Consider the following 19,406-nt stretch of genomic DNA (forward strand, 5'->3'; position numbering starts at 1 on the left):
TGTATTCACCACAACCTCACAGGTTGTACATCGCCCTAAGTAACAGAATTTAAATTTTGAAACTATATATATTTTTAATGGGTGGCAGTGGCTTGAAAGCAGAATTGAAAATTTGTCTTTAAAGACGTTTAAAAAAATACTGTGAACCTAGGGAAATTATACTGAGTTGAAAATGGAAATAAAATGCTTGGATTAAATACAACTGTGAATGAAGACAGCTGTCTTCTGCAAATCCGTAATACTGAAAATAGTTCTGGGATAGCTAGAGAGCCAACTAGGAAAAATGCGTTTTTGTGCAACAGGGGTAGGAAGAGTCTTGTCACAGAATCATAAAATCATAGAATGGTTTGGGTTGGAAAGGACCTTAAGATCACCCAGTTCCAACCCACTGCCATGGGCAGGGACACCTCACACTACACCACATCATCCAAGGCTCCGTCCAGCCTGGCCTTGAACACTGACAGGGATGGAGCATTTACCACTTCTTTGGGCAGCCCATTCCAGTGCCTCACCACCCTCACCATAAAGAACTTCTTCCTTGTATCTAATCTGAAGTTCCTCTTCTTAAGTTTAAGCCATTGTCCTATCACTACAGTCCCTGATGAAGAGTCCCTTTCTGGCATCCTTGTAGTCCTCCTTCAGATACTGGAATGCTGCTATGAGGTTTCCATGCAGCCCCAACTTTCTCAGCCTGTCTTCATATGGGAGGTACTCCAGTCCCCTGATCATCCTCATGGCCATCCTCTGGACCATATGAGAAAAAGCCAAACTACATCACCACAGCTGGAAGAGATTTTATGAGTAATCATCATTAACTGCTCCATAGCAGCCTTGCAAGCATCAGGCAGAACAAGTGTGAGGCTGCAGCAAGCTGACCGAGGTGACGATCAATGGTACTGGCAGTTATCAGGAAAGTTTTTGTCTTGGCTGACTGCACTAGTCAAAGATTAGCTTGTCCAAGGTTGGTTATGAAACTGTTGTCTTTTTCAAGTATCTGGGGTATTTTGAGCAAAAGAAAAACAGCAGAGAGGGCTCTGAACTGCAAAGACCTTTCCTCAACATTTTTGTTCTGACCTCTCTGCTTTTCTGCCTTTGCATTTACACTGAGCCCATTACAGTAATACTTCTAAGCATGTAAAGAACACTGTGGTAATCAAAACTTTATGCCTACTTTTATGTGTACCCCAGATGAGTGTATGTATTTCAATAGGGGTGTATTATTTGGCTGAGTCACCTGTGCAACCACAAGATCAACTTGTTTGAGGAATAATGCATTCCACTGTGAAGAAGTTAGTGAATTCAGGGACTGTTGCTATGAAGGGGATGAACATTTAATCTTTTACAAGGCAGCTTGGTTTTTCTATGATAACCTCAATAATTCCAAGAGATAAGACTTGGTTTTTCAAGGACTGCCTTTCTGCCATTAAAATACTTGCCATAGTCCAGTGTGTCTACACAGTTCATGAAATATCTCTTGTTTCTATTATTACAGGGAAAAGAAGATTAGGTATTGTCCTGGGTTTAGCAGTAGCAGTCAGTTTTTCTCCTTAGTAACTGGTGTAGTGCAGTGTTTTGACTTTCAGCCTGGGAACAGAGCTGATAACACCGATGTTTTTAGTTGTTGCTAAGTAATGTTTACTCTGACCAAGGACTTTCTGATCCTCATGCTCTGCCAGGGAGGAGGGGAGGCTGGGAGGAAACAAAGACAGGACACCTGACCCAAACTAGCCAAAGAGGTATTCCATACCACAGCATGTCATGCCCAGGGAGGTAACTGGGAGTTACCTGGAAGGACACACTCTCTTCTGGGCCTGACTCGTTTTGGCGGGTAGTATGGTATTCTCTTCCCTTGTTATTTCTCTTATTATTGGTGTCAGCAGTAGTGGTTTGTGTTATACCTTAGTTACTGGAGTGTTCTTATCTCAACCTGTGGGAGTTATATTCTTTCGATTCTCCTCCCCATCCCTCAGGGATCCGGGGAGGAGGGAAGGAAAGAAAGTGGTGGGGTGTGAGAGAGAGACTGTGTGGCTGACTGTGTTTAACCCACAACAGTGGTTTACAGATGGGTTCTCTTTCACCGCCTAATCATCTGGAATTCTCCTCTGCTTAAATAACGTTATTGTGTCATTTAACAGCACCTGTGCTATGTTCTATTTTTATCATTTTATGTACAACTGATACTTAGCTAGCAGTCTTCTGAGCAAAGAACTACCTGCTTCATGTAACAGTCTATCTCCTTTTCATATTGCTTTACATGTTCCAACTAAATTTGCGGGTTATGAAGTGGTGTTCTAGATTTTTTTGGTAAGTTCAGATCCTTTCAAGGTGTATAAAACAGAAGTACATGTTAGCTCTCAAAATGTTTTGTCATTGTTTCTTGCGGAGTGCTGCTGAAGTTTTACTAGAAAATCATAAGATTTTCAAGAGTCATTTTTCCAGACTTGAGGAGCACTTGCAGAATGGGTACCCCAGATTTCTTTCACCAGTCTGATTCTTTAACCCTGTGTTCCCATAGTCCATTTTTAAGAACCCCTATAAATTCAGTTTTTTCCAGCTCAGGACTAAATGCTCCTTCCTCCTCTTCTATACAACTTGGCAGGCCTGCAATAGCTTAGTGTGTCTACTTGATCACTTCGCAGAGTTTCCTTTCTGTTTGAAGTAGAGTGGTGTTACAAGCACATAGGAGTGTTTTGGGGAAGCCACAGGAAGTCAGATTAAATAAGATTTTAAGTTAAATATGTGGGCTGTATAGTATGTAATGTCCCTGTAAATGTTTTTACGTGTATTTAGTTTGAAGATATTTATCCCACATAGCTATCAAAAAACGTAGTATCTTGTCTGTGAGGAAACTTCACAACTGTTGAGGAAATGTCAGCCTGTTGACAGGAACATCACAACAGGAGGAATGCTGGCCTATCTTTCAGGCAGCCCCATGCCTTGTGGGACAATGAGAAGTTATATCAAATATGCTTAGCAGTGCCCTGGAGTAGAACATAGCCATTCACAAAGCATCTTTTAGCAAAACAGAAATAACTATCCAAGCCCCAGTGAAGCATCTTTGGCCAACATATTTAAATGGTGTAAAGAGTTTACTTCCAAGAATAACTAAAGAAGGGATGTCAGGGAATCAGAGTAACTGCTTTTAGCCTCTGCTACAGAGAAAGTATTGCAAGGTGGAGAAGTCCGTAAAGAAGACCATTGTTTCTGAATTGTTTATGTTTGAAAAACACATGGAAAAGTTCATAAATATTTTCAGAAAATATTTGTGCATGTACATAATGAATACACAACATGAACATGTTATATGTATGTGTATTTATATAAAACACATATATATATAATGTGAGATACAAATATATATTTGCCTAAGTAAGAAAAACAAGTCTTCCTCCTACTTATACAGTATAATGATTACTGCAAAGACAACTGCATAAAGTTAGGGAAAATAAGGATAAGATGCAGAGAAGAGAGGGTTTATTGCCTCAGCTCTAGTCCAAGCTCTTCGAGAAAACGACTTCTGATTGCTCCAAGATCAAGAACGTTTGTGGAGCTCGTATGTTCATTATTTAAATCTCCACAAGAGGGCAGTGCATCCCATAAGTTTTCTAAGAGTTTGCTCACTAATTTTTCAGGTAGCTGTAGTGAGCTATAAATTCTAAGGACTAAAGGATTACTCAATATAACTAGGTATGCATGCATGTCTGTACATATGGGGGCAATCAGAGCTACTGCTAATGTCAGTAGGTCTAGCAGTGTCTTGAGAGAGGTGCATTGAGATTGGGGCTCTAAAGAGACATCATAAACACAGTAATAGGTGCTAAGATGTGTTTGTAACAGAGCTCCTCCAGCAAATTGGCATGATTGTAAGAACAAGAATATTTCCACCCTGTGGCCCAAATACCTATATTGAATATGAAAATAAAAATTACTGTAAGATTAAAAGCTTTTTTGTATCTTCTATCTACTCAATCTGAGCATATTTATCTCTTTAAGAAAAGTTATCTTCTGTATTTTATCTTATTTTTTATCCTTGAAAGGTGTAGTGTTAGCAGCAATACATGGGAATACCTGTCTTGGTAAAGAAGCCTCAAATGTACAGACATTTTACGTGAAAGTGTACAAAGTAGTTTGCATTATCAGAATGGAGTGAGGCACAGATGAATTCTACATATAGTATGGAATGCATGGTGAAATAGGGAAAGGAAGAATGTCAGCAAGCTTGTTGACAGTAACAAGGAACAGGGGAAACTGAACCATCAGTGCTGCAGTACTGAAAATTTTGAAGGAGAAACAGCCATTGTACCTCCATAGAGAGTTTCTAATTGAGAAGGAGAACTGACTCTGTGTAGAGGTAAATGATGTGAAGAGGCTTCTGGTTATTCAACATCATTATTTTCCTTTATTTTCTGAAGGCATATGAGCCTGGGAAGGTGAGAAAGACCTACAGCCCGTGTGTTTGATCAGGTCCCCAGGAATATTATTTCCCTGGCCATGAGTCTAACATTAGATGAACAAACTGCTGTTACAAGCATGCAGATGGCAAAATCCAGACATCTATCAAGAAGAAGGTGGCAACAGTCTTGGGATACTAACACTGCTTTTGTGCTGTGGGTCCGTGATAACATGAGAGTCTACTAACATCTGGATGTCTGAATGCAACAAGTAGCCAAAGCAGCTGCCATGTAGGTTTTTGAAACAGAGGAGGCAGTCAGTGTGAATGCTGCCAAGCAATAAGATAATTAGAGCAGTATTTCATATCTACTTTTGATCAGATAAGTTGCACCTTTTGTTCTTGGCAAACCCACATTTCCAGAGATATGAGTCCCTCTGTGAGATGTTTGCTCTGTATCTAGGTAGTGGTTTATTTGTCTGTTAATCACATTCCTTTCCTTGAGCAGAGACCTGGAGATATGCTGCTGCTTCCAGCTTTCACGCTGAAAGGGCTCCACGTTTCTAAAACGAAACTGGCTGTTTATGAAGAAAACTATTTACAGACATTCTCCAGCTGCAGATGTCTTCTTGCAGAGACTAACTTTCTGGATCCCTTTCCAAATTCTCATTTACTGTATTTCTACCCCAAGCTGCCACAGAGATTACTTCTTCAACCCTTCTCCCCTCTCTAGCTTGAATCTCTTTATACTTCAAGTCTGTTGCCTTTTCTCCTTTGACAAGGCTGCTCAGGTATGCAGCAAAGGAGCCAAACCATTATGTTTCCTCAGATTTAAGGCACTCAACAAAATGCCATTTTCCTGGTACATTACTAGATCCAACAACAGCATTTAAGGGTGTAGAACACCTGGAAGAAGCTTCAAATGACAATTAGCCTTTGTAGCTCCTAGCAGGACAGCATGTGCCCTTTGCTTTCTTCATCTGAGTAATTGTGGCATTGCCAGAGCCAGGTCATATGGGCAGTGGTGCAGAAAGTGGGAAACAGAACAATCAGTGTCCTAGTGCTGCAGATTTCTGCAGAAGGAAAGAAAAAGACTGACTGCAGGACATTATCATGAGTGAGGACAGTCAAGCAGGAGCTAGAGGTAATTTATGCTAAAAGCTACAAAGTTATTGTGTCTGGCAGCTCTGAACTTCATGTTTTATAATTAAAAGGCCTGAAAGTCTTCTCATTTGATAACATATTCCAACTGTTTAGACTTAAAAATACTAGCAGCCATAAGACTTGAACAAAGTCATGAAAGACCAGGAGCTCAACAGGAGCTCAGACTTCAGACAGGCAGGGTTGTTTTTTTTTTGTCAAATGAAAACCCAAGCTTTAAAAATGCTATTTCAGCTAAGCATTATATTCTTATTATGCTCTCTATGAGTACACTTTATAGATTTGACAAGAGAACACTTACAAAAATTTAATCCAGAATGAAAGTAATCCAAATATATCAAGATGAACAGTATGATTGAAACTTTTCTCTCAATACCTCCTTTTAAGACTGTGAACTGTCGCATAAATGAGAAAAGACAGTACAAGATTTATTCCAATAGCAAGTTCCTCTTTATTTCAGATGGATTTAATTACAGGGCAATCGTGTAATGTCACTTCCCCTTAGTATTCCTCCAACCTCTGACCATTTTAACCTTATGCGTTTTCCTGAGTCTGTTGGTAATGTCTAATGGATTTCTTTTTCAGGTGCTTTTCCAGTCTCTCTGTGGAACCATGTACTATGTGCAAACACAATATTATTGTCAAGATATTCTCCAATGACACTATGTGTTGTGAGAAGAGATACTAACTTGGTTTTAAGCCTAGATCTCATTAGTTTGATATTCCCCAATTCTTGCTTAGGCAAAGGCAGTGAAACTTGTCCTGATGAACTTCTGCACTCCACTGAGGATTTTGTAGACTACTTTCTATCCTACCTTATATTGTCACTTTTCTGAGCTGAAGAGCCCTAAACTATTTAACTCACAAGTTTTAAATTCATACCCGAGATTATCCCACATGCCTTTCTCTTTACCTTTTCCAGTTCTTGTAGATCCTGTCTGTGATGAAGAGACCAGAAGTGCACAAAGTAAGCAAGGTGTGGGCAAACCATGTATTTCCACAATGCTGAGCTGATACAAGGGGTTATGTTTTTATGATTCAGAGTGGCCACTGCTAAGAAACACCATTTTGTATACAAAGCTATTACTGGATTTCCCCATGTGCATCAATTTCACATGTACTGACATTGAAATTCACCCTCAAACATTCATACTATCATGCACACCTGTGGGTATATAGCATATACCCTAATTATCTCCTTAGAGAAACACTACTCTAGTAGTTATCTGTATAGACATCATGTTATTTTAAACACTTTGAACTGGAAAAAATGGCAAAAAGAGATTTGAGTGATGTTAGGATGATTTCTGTCCCTCTCATGTATCAACACAGATGTAGCTAAACGGACACTGAACCCAAACCAGAGCATAGTCAGCCTAAGGAATGTTTATCAAGGCACTACCAACTTTGACTGTCCCTGCCCAGTCCCCCAAGGGCTCCTCCTGCCCAGCGAAGGGCCCAGGACCCTGTGTCAGGGGTGTCAGCCCCTGCCCCAGCAACTCCACAGCAGGGCCAAACTCCAGCTCCCCAGAGCCCTACCCAGCCATGGGTCCTGCTGACCAGGCCCACCCATGAGCCCGTGTCCCAGCCTGCCCTTGGCCCATCCCTGTTCCCAGGGAGGTGCCCAGTGCCTGGGTTGGGGCTGCCCTGATCCTGACTGGGGTGGGACAGCCCATGGCTACCAGCCCTCCTCAGAAATGCACTGAAATTTAAATATATATGTATTTGGTGCACCTATTGAGCAAGGAGAAGGATTCCAAGTTAGCCAACATCTCATTCAAGTATTGCTGCTTTTAAAATTTATGTGAAGGGGGTATGCCAAAGCCAGCTTCTAAGATATAGATATACAAAAAGAAGAAAAATAAAAGATATGAGAAGAAAAATAATAAACTTCAAAAAGCATAGGAAAAATAAGAGAATTAAATCCATACAGAAATCTTTTAAAAAGCCAATAGCAGTGGGAAATGGATTAATTTTATTTCATAACTTGGTTTCCCTGCCCTCTGATAAGCTTGGAAGTTTCTCACATGACAGGTGTAAACAAAGGAAAAAATCTTAAATTGTGATCTTTTTATGTTTGTTTGGTTTGGGTTTTTATTTTTATTATGTACACAGAAATGTCCAAGCACATTTATAGATTATATTGCTAAACAATAATTAAAACAAAATAACAACCCTACCAAACATGAAAACCACCGCCTAAAACTCAAACAGAAGCCTATACATTTGTGTCTTCTCAGTAAAATTATATTAACCACAGAGGCAACTAAGTAAGCATGTTGTTCAGGACCCATATTCCCTAAGCCAAAGGCAATATATTCGTGAACTTCTCAATAACCTCTAAAATGGCAATCTCCATATATGTGTACATGTTTATATGTATATACATGTATGTCAGCTCATTGACAAAGGAGGGTAGAAGTCTTGCTACCTTATGATGCCCCAGTAGGACATGGCCCAGTGTGAAAGAACACTTGTAAAAATAATTTCTTCTCCTCATCTCTAAAAAAACCTCTTCAAAGCTTCACAGTGTACACCATCAAACTTGAAAGATTGCGGTTGTTTGGTTCATTTAGATATTCCTTTCTCAAGGAATAATCACACTCACACAAATAGGAATTTTGCCTAATCCGAGCTGACTAAAGGCTAGCTGGTAAAATGGCAGAAAGAGGTACCTGAATAGGCCATTGTTCCTCTTGCCTTTTAGATAATGTCTGAAGAGGGATGAAGGCTATGAAGAGCTGTGTGAGGCTGGAGAGAACATTTTCAGTCAGTTGTGAGCATCTTTTCTCTTTTGCAAAAGGAGCAATTCAGTTTTTTTCAAAACATAGCAGATGCTGTCCAAAGTGCAGTTTCTGCCCTTTTGGCTCTGTTTGGTGTCATCTGCAGATCAGGCACATTGCAGCATGTTTTAGGAGGCACTAGGTGCTTGAAGATCAGGTTCAAGATAAAACAGGGTGAAAATCTGCATTTGAGCTAGAAGTAGTAATGATTTTCATTGTAAAAATACTTTCATGCTAAAAAAAAAAGTAAAAGATAAATTTTAAGGAGAGAGATTTCAGTATAACCTCCAAAAATGTTCCTGCCACAGCAAAATGCTGAAGACGGTTTTGGTAGCGAGAAAGCTAGAATTTTGTGAAAGTGGATGGTGAAGGGACTTGCACAGCAAGGCGGACTCATACAGAAACATATTCAGTGGACTCCCTTTTAACACATGTGAGGTGATTTAAAGTAGCAAGCTCATCTCACGGCACATATGCACACAGCACAGAGGCTGATAGTGCAGGATAGCTTCCAGACAAATTGATGGGAAGGTTTGAACAGGTTCTATATCACTAGGGTTGGTCTTGTGGGCAGAAAAAGTGCAGATCAATTAAAACCAACACTGTGAAATGCCACAAAGCACTTCAGATGGCTTTTAAAAGGTAGTCCTAGGTCCACTCACATTTATCCTTCTCCAATAACTGACCATACTTTAGCAGAATATAGGACGTACAAATATTTCACTATTGATTTTGTGGTTATCCAGCTTCTATCATGAAGAAACTCATGGTGATTAGTGGTGGAAAATTGTGCCTTAATCATGTCATACACAAAGAAAAAAGTCAGATTTTAAGGGCCTTGAGTGTTGCCTTTTACTTAGGCACAGGAGCTCAGAAATCACTACAGGCCTGCTCCAGGCAGACCTAGCATGTGATGTCTGAACCAGCTACCCATGATGTCAAAGACAGCCTCATACTCAGCACTGGATGGAGTGGCAGTGCACAAAAGGATACCGTATAGCTTTCTCTTGCTTGTGAGGGGAAGCTCATGTGTTACTCTCAAGTATTTATTTACTCTTCTCTGCCAGTGAGGCCCAAAGGCATGTAAAAAGCTGTAAATACTACGGAAAAAAGTTTGCCTTGTTCTGTCCCCAGCACATATTCTGTAGCAGTTGTCTTTCCAAGAACACAGGCAGTTGTTGAGTTGTGAAAATGATTAAAACATGACGTAGCATATACAAACAAGCTGGAGAAGGATATTTCAGAGTGGAGTCCCAAACACAGGACTGCACATCAATCTGCCATAACCTGTTTCCAGAGTATTTGGTCCATCTCCCATCCTCAAGCCTTGCTTTCTTTTTTTTTTTTTTCCTTTATTTCTGTCTACTTGAAAGAAGTACATTTCTGACATCTGACTGTAGGAACAGGGCTTTAGCTAGTTTCTGCTGACACAGAATCACTCCAGTCTGTGGTTGAATTCTTATATATCCAGCTGAAAATCTGGTTAATAATCAAAACTATCAGCATAAGAAAGGTAAACTTGCTGACTGTACACTATATAAAGCTAAATTCTCTGCTAAGGGGGATGGTGCTTCTGTGTATAGCCTGTAGGGAATTGGTGAAAATGACTTGTTGATGCCAATCGCATAAGAGCAGCAGCATTGTCACTGTAGTAGGTCAATGTAAAAAAAAATCTGTTTTCTTAAATCAACTGCTCCCCACTCTCCTGAGAAATTAATAACTTCAACACAAGAAAATATCCACTCAGCAGCTGAAGTAGTCTCACATTACTAGCTCTTGCTTTCCTTTCATTGTATGAGATATTTTACTGTTTAAAATTGAAATAAATAATTCGACCTAACCTTTTCAAGGGTTAGTATGGTTTGGTTCTGATAAACAGTTGGGTGACTGTTGTGGTAAATTCACAGTGGGCACACATTGTGCATTAGTGGCAGAATGACAAGCCATTTTTTCTCATTCTTTTATAGGAATACAAGAGAGTAAGCAGTACATTAAAAAGAAAAAAAAAAAAAAAAAACAAAGCAAAACAAAAAAAAAAACAACACAAAACCAAACCAAAAAACAAAAAACTCAGCACATTGCTCATAAAGATAACTCACCCCAAATCCAATTTCAGTGTATGCTGTAGTTCATATACAGTAATATTTCACATTCACTGAGAATCACAAGCCTTTGGTTAAACACTGAGGTCGTACAACCTGGAAGTATTTTTTGTTCTAAACTTATCCCTTGCTTTCATGCAGTAGGACTAATTCCAGGCCAATACCTATTAATCAATACTTGATTTGCTTCAGTGCCTTCTTGAATAAACTCAGTTCCTCCAACATCTCAGTTTCTTAGCAGAAAATACTGAAGTACAATACGAGTATGGCTTGAGGTCTGTCACTGGAGCAAGGTATTTTGAGGGTAGCTATTCAAAAAATGTTTTCTGTGCCTACTCAGGGATTTCACGCCTTTCTTCTAGGGATCTCTAAGGCTAAAAAACACTCTCTCGCCTTTGCAAATAGACCTTTACTCCCTCTAAGCCATCCATAGGTCCACTTGACATCGACCTGGCTGACATGGTCCTTCCAGAGAATAAGCTTTCCCTTCTTGTTTCCAAACTGTCGCTGAGCAGAACCTTAGGGCGAAACACTTCTACAAATTTCTGGTAAAATTCTTTGCATGCAAAATAATAAATGAAGGGATCTATGCAGTTGTTGAGGCAACTGAAGCATAAGGTGAGCTTGTAGGCAGGGTACAAACTCCTGTCATAAAACAGGCGGATGATCATATGCGCAAGTAGGATAAAGTTATTGGGGGCAAAGCAGGTGACAAATACCAGAAGGACTATTATTGCCAGGTATATGGATCTAGTCTTCTGCCTGTTACCATATCTGCTCGATGTCTGAATAAGCTTCCGAATTATGCCAATATAGCATCCAACTGTTAAAACAAAAGGGATGAGGAAGAGCACTACAAATAGCGTGAGGAGAAAGGCTACCCAGGCTGCAAAGTTGGGCAGCATATCCCACTTCAGGACATCAAAACAAGTTATAATCCCCAATTCTTTCACTTCGTAGGTCAGATCCGTGCTTTCTAGTGGGTAGAAGGCTAATAGCAAGAACATCCACATACCTAGGCAGGCAGCCAGGGCATATCTTTTTCTTCTCCACTTAATCAACTTCATGGGATATACTACACCCATGTACCGCTCGATGCTGATGCAGGTCATGGTCAGTATGGAAGAATACATGTTGGAGTAGAACATCACAGTCACAAGGCTGCAAAGAGTCTTGCCAAAGGTCCAGTGATTGCTTTGGATGTGATAAGAAATCTGGAAGGGAAAGCAGCTGGCAAGCATGAGATCTGTGATGCTTAGGTTGATCATGAAGATAACAGAAGGTGTTTTGGGTTTGATGTGCCAGCAGAGTACCCAAAGGGAGAACAAGTTGCCAGGGATGCTGATCAAAGCCACCAGGGTATACACAGCTGGGAGGGTGATGGAGATAGCTTTATTCTGGAGCATTGCCAGTGTTTCACTGTCCAGGTGGGATCCGTTTTTAACCATTATTCACAAGGGGGTTGTTGATCCCTATAAGCCCGCTGGATCATATCATGAACACTTGGCTTAAAAACCTAGAGGACGAATGTCACGAGAGAAATGTCAAAACAGAAATTAAGAAAGTACTTCTATTAATCAAACTAAAAAAAAACCAAAACCCTGTGTAGTTTGACATATTATATATTTTTATGAGTTTTTTTTTATTTCCAATGAGAAAAGGAGAACATGCAATCAATTATTGTTGGTATATTCATGACATAAAAGGAATATATAAAAACCACCATTGCATTCGCTTGGACTGGTTTACAGGCTGAAGGGACCAGGCCTACAGAAGTAAGAAACCCTCTTTTAACAAAAAGAACAGCTATTGAGTTTCAATTTCTGCAAGATTTAAGTTGTTAAAAAATGTTCTGTTTGCAGTGGTCTTTTTGGGATCACCTGTAATTCTGCGAAATTGGATTCAGTTTTGCAGTCTGCAAAGTAAAACTGTTCTTTCCCTGGCTGGCCTATATAGATCTTTCTTGGCAGACACAAAAGTTACGGTTTAGCTCATTTATTTCATACAGCATAGCAGCATTTAGCAGCTGCAAGCAACAACTCATGCCTCAATGTGCCATATGCATGCATGCATGCTTACTTTCATAAAGTTCTTCTTAGTGCTGGCTGACTCTAGCTGGAAGTAACCATTCTGACAAAAATTGTGATTTCTGACAGAGGCTCTTACTGAGTAACTTGCTAGACCTTTCACAAAATAGCTGTTTGTGATTCCTGATACCTGGTGAAGGTGAAGTCTGCTGAAGGCTGTTGTGCAGTAAAGGTATACTCAATCCTAAAAATAAAAGGAGTGCAGACCCAGAAAAAGTATAGCTACAGCAGCAAGAAGCTCAGTGGGGGCTTATTTCTGTTGTTTCTTGATCTGGTCAATCTAACATAATGCTTCAAATGTCAGCTAGAAATATTCGGAAGGAGAGTCAGTATCAAACAAGGGATGTTAACTAATGTTGCCAGTCTTCCAAGAGCTTCCAGCTGGGCTGTTGGAAGCCCAGGTAAAGGCACAAGAATAGAGGAATTGCAAAACAATCAGAGATGTGTTCATAACATATCATGCATGTGACATAAAGCAAACATGTTGCAAGTAATGAGCACATCACATGATCACATCTGCAAAAAGCCCTTTGAGCCAAATCCATTGCAGATGAAATTTTGTTCTTGTCAGCACAGCTGTATCAAGAATAAAACTAACTCTTCAGTTTTCAGAGGAACTTGGAAAATGGCTCACTGACACAAAGCCCTTGGAAAAAAATCCAAGAAGTTTGACAGAACACTTTTATCTATGACTTACTATATTAAATACATATTCATGAACTTTTTTTCCTTAAAATCCTTCTCAAGTGGCACCCCTTTGTGCCTAACAACCCTACAAATTCTCAAAACAAACAGAATTTTTTATTTATATGAAAGTACCTACAGAGCACTATTAATAAGGCTTTGTAAGTGAAAGATATTTGCTCTCCCAGGATAAGGGATTTCAACCCTAGATACTGTTCCAATAGAAATTGCATGTACTTGGGAGGTAGGAACAGGTGAAAATTTCAATTAAGTCTGTCACACTGATCATAAAACTATTGAACACCTCATGTTTAGGTTTGGATTAAGGCTGATTCTAAACTTGCTTTTTCTAGCTGCTGCAGTAATGAAAACTGTGTCATGGCCTAGCTAAAGGCCTTTTTATGCCTTTGTGGAGCACTGTGATCAGTAAAATACAAGCGCCTCTCAAATTTAGGCACCTTTTGAACAGGGCTTGAAAGGCACCAGACTTTGTGTTCAAGTGCCTACAAGAGCTCTCCAAAAAGGGCAGGTCCCCTTGGCATAGTCTTCAATCTCTGTAGTAAGGAAGACGTCTATCAGAAGGAGCAAAATAAAAATGATGCAATGGTTCGCTAGTGTCTTCTGCAGGGGAAGACCGAACATGCAGAGTAAACAAGACTTGTTGCAAGTCATTCTTGAGAGCAAGAATCCTCTTGGGGAGATGGGTAGTGCAGAAAATTCTTATTCCAACTTTGTCTTTCCTTTTGCCAAATCCTTCTGGGGCTCTAATTCTGAATTCCTTGCTCAGGATTACTGGCCTAGCAAAATCCCTGCTATAAGTCACTGTTATTTGTGATGCTTTGCTTTTTAAATGCCCAGGTAAAGCTGCTGGGACCACAACGTAGGATTAGCGTACTTTACCTCTCCCATTATTGCATCTATTTGGGTTTAGTTAATACTGTATTTATATTTTCATCTTGTTTAGGGTAATTTTATGTTCTTCCCCCACTGCAACCACAGTCTCTGTCTGCATCTTGTGATTTAACTTAAAAATGTCATAAATCAAATGAGAAAGTAATTTTTCTGAGTTTTAGATTCTCCTTACATTTTATGAGTTGCTTCCTTTCAATTTCAGATTTTCAATTCAAATCAGTGGGGCTTGCATGGATTCTAAAACAACATGGACTGTAAAAAATCAACTCTCAGCTGAGGTTTCATATCCATAATCTGTAAAAATATAGTTTTATTACATAAATATCTTTTGCTTTTATGTTGGAGAAAGCTATATTTAAACTACAACAAAGGGACATATGGGCAAACTGAAAAAAAACCTTAGTGAGGATTCTTCAAGTGAGAAGATCCTGTCTTACTACTATTTACATCAGTCCCCAGGCTTCTGAGATACAAAGAGAAATGTTAAGCTTTTCTGCTGGCCTCATTTCTGAAACATTCAGTGGATGGATGTATTTTAGTTTTATCTTAGTACTACAGCCTCTGAAGTATCACTTGCTAAATCCAGGTAGGATTTTTTTTGCTTGTCTTCTCACTGGCTCATGGCACTCTGCACAGAAATCTCACTTACTTAGAAATTCAATAACACAGGTTTTCATCCAAGCTGTAACTGTAAGCGAAGGTGACAGCTGCTTGGTGCCTTTTTGACAGAAACAGTAATTCCTTTCTCTCTAATCGACAAAAAATGACAAAACATTAAAGATTATACGGAAAATCAAGCAGTAAAAAATCAGAAGAGTATTATTTCTTTGCCATAGAACAGTAGCAATAAAGATGTGTCTACTTCCTTTTTAGGGGACAACTAAACTAAACTGGTGTGTTTCCTCTCTTGCATCTTTTCCTGTTGTCGGTCAAGTGCACATGTGAGAAAGACTGAAAAGCCTGTGAGCTTAATGAAAAACAGAATTACCATTTTATTAAAATTTTTATAATTTGTTTTGTGATTTGAGATGGAATAATAAACCTCAGAACTTCTCATGCAGCAGGCAGCCATCTAAAACTCATTCTGCTTCATAGTTTTTGGTTGCTACTTGTCAAAGCACTATTGTGTAGAAGAAAAAAAAAATCAAAAATTCATAAATTCTTTGATATAGTTACACTTTTGGAAACTCACTGTTCCAGCTGAAGAATATAGGATGGCTTGTTTCAAATTAAAGGAAAAAACCCTGCAAACTGAAATGCAATTTCAACTGAATTGCAGATTGAGAATGAAGCACAATGAAAGCACAGATTTTATTGTAAGCACTTAGAGAAATAATATCAGCAGGTTTTAATCAATGCAATTGTAGTTGAAGAATATATTTTTTATTTTTATTTTTTAATAAATTCTCTACGTGTTCATTTTGATACTATTACAAAGCAGTAAAGAAATCGAAAGTGTGAGGGTGTTTATGTTTACCTTAATGTAGCTAACACTGGAGAAGACTCAGTGACCCTCAGTGTGTATTGCTCCTGCTGGGGATTCAACTCCTTCAGGACTGTCTGAACTGCTGGTGAGATGAAAGAATATTAGACAAAAACAAACAACAGACGCTTAATTTCTATTGTCGACTGAATATGAGGAGAAGAAGGGACCTGGAAAGAAAGGAGCCAGGAACCAATCATCTCAAATTGTAGGAAAAGTGACAAAAGCTTTGATATCTAGATAGAGTAAGGGGTTTAATATCAGGGAGAAGAAGAAAAAGTGCCCTTCTGTAACCCATTTCAGTTATTGTTCCTAAATCATCATTGACACAATTCAGAGAAACACTTCTGCAGATTGTTCACCAAACTGAAGAATGTAAATGAGTGCATCTCTAACTGCACCCTTAAACTGAACAGGGGTTTTACCGAAAGAGGCTGCAGTTTTTTCTGGATGGTTCTTTCTCACCCTTGCAATAACTTTTATGCAAATTTTAGCTTGTGGGGTTACACCTCTAAAAGACAAGTGTTTGGTTCCCTCAGTCAAGATCTGAACCCAAGTCTTCTAAGAAACCTTTTTGTATTTGGCCTTCCATGTTCTTTTTGCCAATTTCTTTTTTTCTGTTTCTGCTGTTTCGTTCTGAGTATATTGCAAAGATCAGAAACTGTTGCTGAGCCTGTAGTTACGTTACTACAAGGGCGTTATTTCATGCTAGGCTTTAGCTTCTCTTCTTTTAAGAATAAATGCATCTGGGAAATGAGACTTTTACACTCTGTGCACTTATATGTACAAGCACTTGGAGCAAACAAAACAAATCTGAAAACATCTTACTAGCTGCAGTATTCTTGACATTCTCTGGTATTTCACTTTAGAAAGATAAAACTGTTCTTTATTTCTTATTTTTCACCAAATATTATTCAGATAAAGAGCATCGAAAACAATATGTATGCTTCACTGCAAAATATGGCACATTTTTTACAATGAAAGAGTTACATTATAATCACTGTATTAATCAAAAACTCTTGTGGAGACAAAATTCAGTCTATCTTAGTACACCTAGTCAAAGTAAACCTTATGGTGGTTATAGCTCTGACCTCAAATAGTTAGGCAAGGCAAAACAAGAGTGTATTCTCTCCACAAGGATTTCACATTGAGAGGTAAAAACCTCTTTTCAGTAAGAAAAACGTAGAAGCATTACCATCTTTAGTGTAGTGGAGGAGTACATGCCTGTTGAGCTTGTTAGCTATATCAACGTAGATGAAAGCAACTTTGTTCAAAAGAGAAGAAAAATAATCCTATCCTTTCTGCTTATTAGAAAGTGCTTCTCTTTTCCAGCCTGAGACTGCAAGTGAGCAGTTTCCAAGATTCAACAAGAAAGACTTACTGAGTATGAAAACTAAATGTACACTTGAGAGGCAAAGAAACATCACAAGGAAATACTGTACTCTTTCTTCAGAAGTAGCTAAGCAGTAAAACTAACTGTAAATTACTTTCTTCACATTTCTTGTGTCTGTCCTGGACTATTTTGCTGATAGCCGATATTTAGTTCACTTGAAACTTCATCTTTGCTACCCATAAATTAGCAAAGCCAGGATTCTGTGCTGGTGTTAGTAATGTTCACCCTAATTTAGATAACGTTTGCATAAAACCAGCCACTATCATCTGTGTAATAACCCCGTTCAGACTGAAACTAGTCACTGTGGTCTTTAAAAAGTTCATTTCTGCAGCAGTCAGGTTTATGGAAATAGTATGGCTGTGGGCTGGTATTGATAAAAAGCTCTCTGCATCTGAAGAGCGATTCCGTGCTAGTTACAGTACAAAATGAAGCAGTTTGCAGTTTCCTTTATTGGTGTGCAAGATAGTCAGCATTCTGTGAGCAAAACCTTAGGTCAATTGAAACACAACTTGTGTAGTTCCACAGTTAGGTTGTCTAGGCTGGTTTAAATTTCAGGCAGAGCAAACATCCTCAAGTGGATTTAAAGAGGTTCCTGTTGATGGGGTAATGGCTAGAATACTATATATATGTTGGACTTTCCTAGTAAGCTAAATTTTTCCAAACTTGATATTTTTAAAAGGATTAGCAAAGCTATGGCAACACCTTTTAAGAATTCAACAGAACAGTTCAGGAATTCATTCTGTACAACTTATACCTTGCAGTTATTGCCCATGTGCATGCTCTTATCTCCCAGCATCACAAGGTAACTTGCCCCTTGGTGGGCTAATGCTAACTTGCACATATCATGGAAGAAGAACATGCATGCAAACAGTTACTGAAATATTGATGACTCCTGGTGGGGAACCTTGACTTCATTAGACTACAATTTTTGTTGGATGGTGCATGGCCATAAAGAACCAGCTCTTGCAAAGCTCCTTTTAACCACTCTAGTGGACATCTTGGTACTGTGGAGTTATCCTGTGTCAGAGGGCCCTACTGCAGGTAGCTTGCCTTTGAGTTATGGGAAGATAGTGAAGATTTATGTTTTTATAGAACTTTGACTGCAAAAAGTGCCCGATCAAGTCTGAATTTAAATAACACATGAACTGATTTCCTTTATAATTTTAAATCTTTCAGATATTGTTTACATCCAGGATTGACAGACAATGGCTTCTGGTCTGCATCTACTTCTACAAGTAATTGTCTCACATAACTGTTGTGAAAGTCAGAGGAAAGAGTGTATTCAGTCATTTCCCTTCTGTCCTCAAATGCTGGCACAAGGTGTTTGTGGTAGACAATAGGGCAGATTCCCAGCAGAGAATCCCCTCAGTATTCAGAAAGCTTGATGGCCTTGTGTTGAATCTGTATGGCCTGGTTGGCATTTTACAGCACACATATATCTATATATATTCTATTTAAAATCTGTACTTTCTATCTTTTCATCTCTCTTTTCTGTGAAAGCCCTTTTTGAATGTTTCCTCTCCTGTTCAGTTGATAAAGGCACAAAGGAATTGAGATAAAGCTGCATGCCTATTTTTGAAGATTGCCTTTATAGATTATAAAATAAAAAAGGTTATGGCAGTCTGTAGCTGTTGATTGAGTTAACATATGATGGAGTCTACAAACAGGACAGTCGAACAAGTTTTGCAAGTGTAGCTGAAGGGATAATTTGACATGGTATTTAGGAAATGTTTGAACAAAGAATGTAGAGTAATTCTAACATTCATGTAATGTACAGGGGCCAGAAATTGTAAACCATATTGTTAGGGGTAAAACAAAGAACTTGGCTGAACATGCAGGCCATCTTCAGATAGGTCTTCTTCCACTAGTTCCACTAGTTGGTCTCAGTATGTACAAAATATCTTTACTACCTCCAAGATAAGTAGACCTGTCCCAAAAAGTCCATGTTGGATATGTAGCAACTGGTGACTTGTAAATACAAGCTGAATTGTTTGTTTTGTTAAGTAAGTTCTATATGAGTATGCGACCTTTTTTTCCAAAACAGTAGCATTAGGTAGCAGGATTTGGGTATAACTAGAGACTTTCTTGCCTATTCTTTGCTACAGGTGTGTATTTAGCATCCATGAAAATCTAAGAGTCTATTTTAGGGTGAGTTGGAAAGTGTGGATGCCACTGACTGAACTGGGCTGTTCTCCAGTAACTGTAACAGGCTCATATGTAGTCACTTCCATTGTAATGCAGGTGTTTGAAGCTGAATCCATTCCATTTTAAACATCCCGTTGATTCAGATCCTGATTTCCTGGAAGCCTGTAATTGCCTGGATTCTGTCAAAAGCTGAACTAGTCCACTAAAACATAATTGTCCTCTTTCACACTTGGACCGCTGCCACTTTGGAACAACCAGGCCAGCTT

The 19,406-nt window shown here is 39.0% G+C and overlaps 1 protein-coding gene across 2 annotated transcripts in view; it reads right to left on the reverse strand.

Moving 5' to 3' along the window:
- Positions 1-10,411: 10,411 nt before the first annotated feature.
- P2RY8 (P2Y receptor family member 8) overlaps positions 10,412-19,406 on the reverse strand; it is a 29,981-nt gene continuing 20,986 nt past the window's right edge. The window contains exon 3 of one of the 2 annotated variants that reach the window (XM_034059946.1): positions 10,412-11,952. In XM_034059946.1, the coding sequence (XP_033915837.1) occupies positions 10,811-11,884 (1,074 nt within the window). In that variant the 5' untranslated portion in view covers positions 11,885-11,952 and the 3' untranslated portion in view covers positions 10,412-10,810. Of the gene's footprint in view, positions 11,953-15,631; positions 15,688-19,406 lie in introns of those variants that run through there. The other variant, XR_004549402.1, reaches the window with a different exon arrangement.

This window comes from Melopsittacus undulatus, chromosome 2 (assembly GCF_012275295.1).
Source record: "Melopsittacus undulatus isolate bMelUnd1 chromosome 2, bMelUnd1.mat.Z, whole genome shotgun sequence".
NCBI classification, from domain to species: Eukaryota; Metazoa; Chordata; class Aves; order Psittaciformes; family Psittaculidae; genus Melopsittacus; species Melopsittacus undulatus.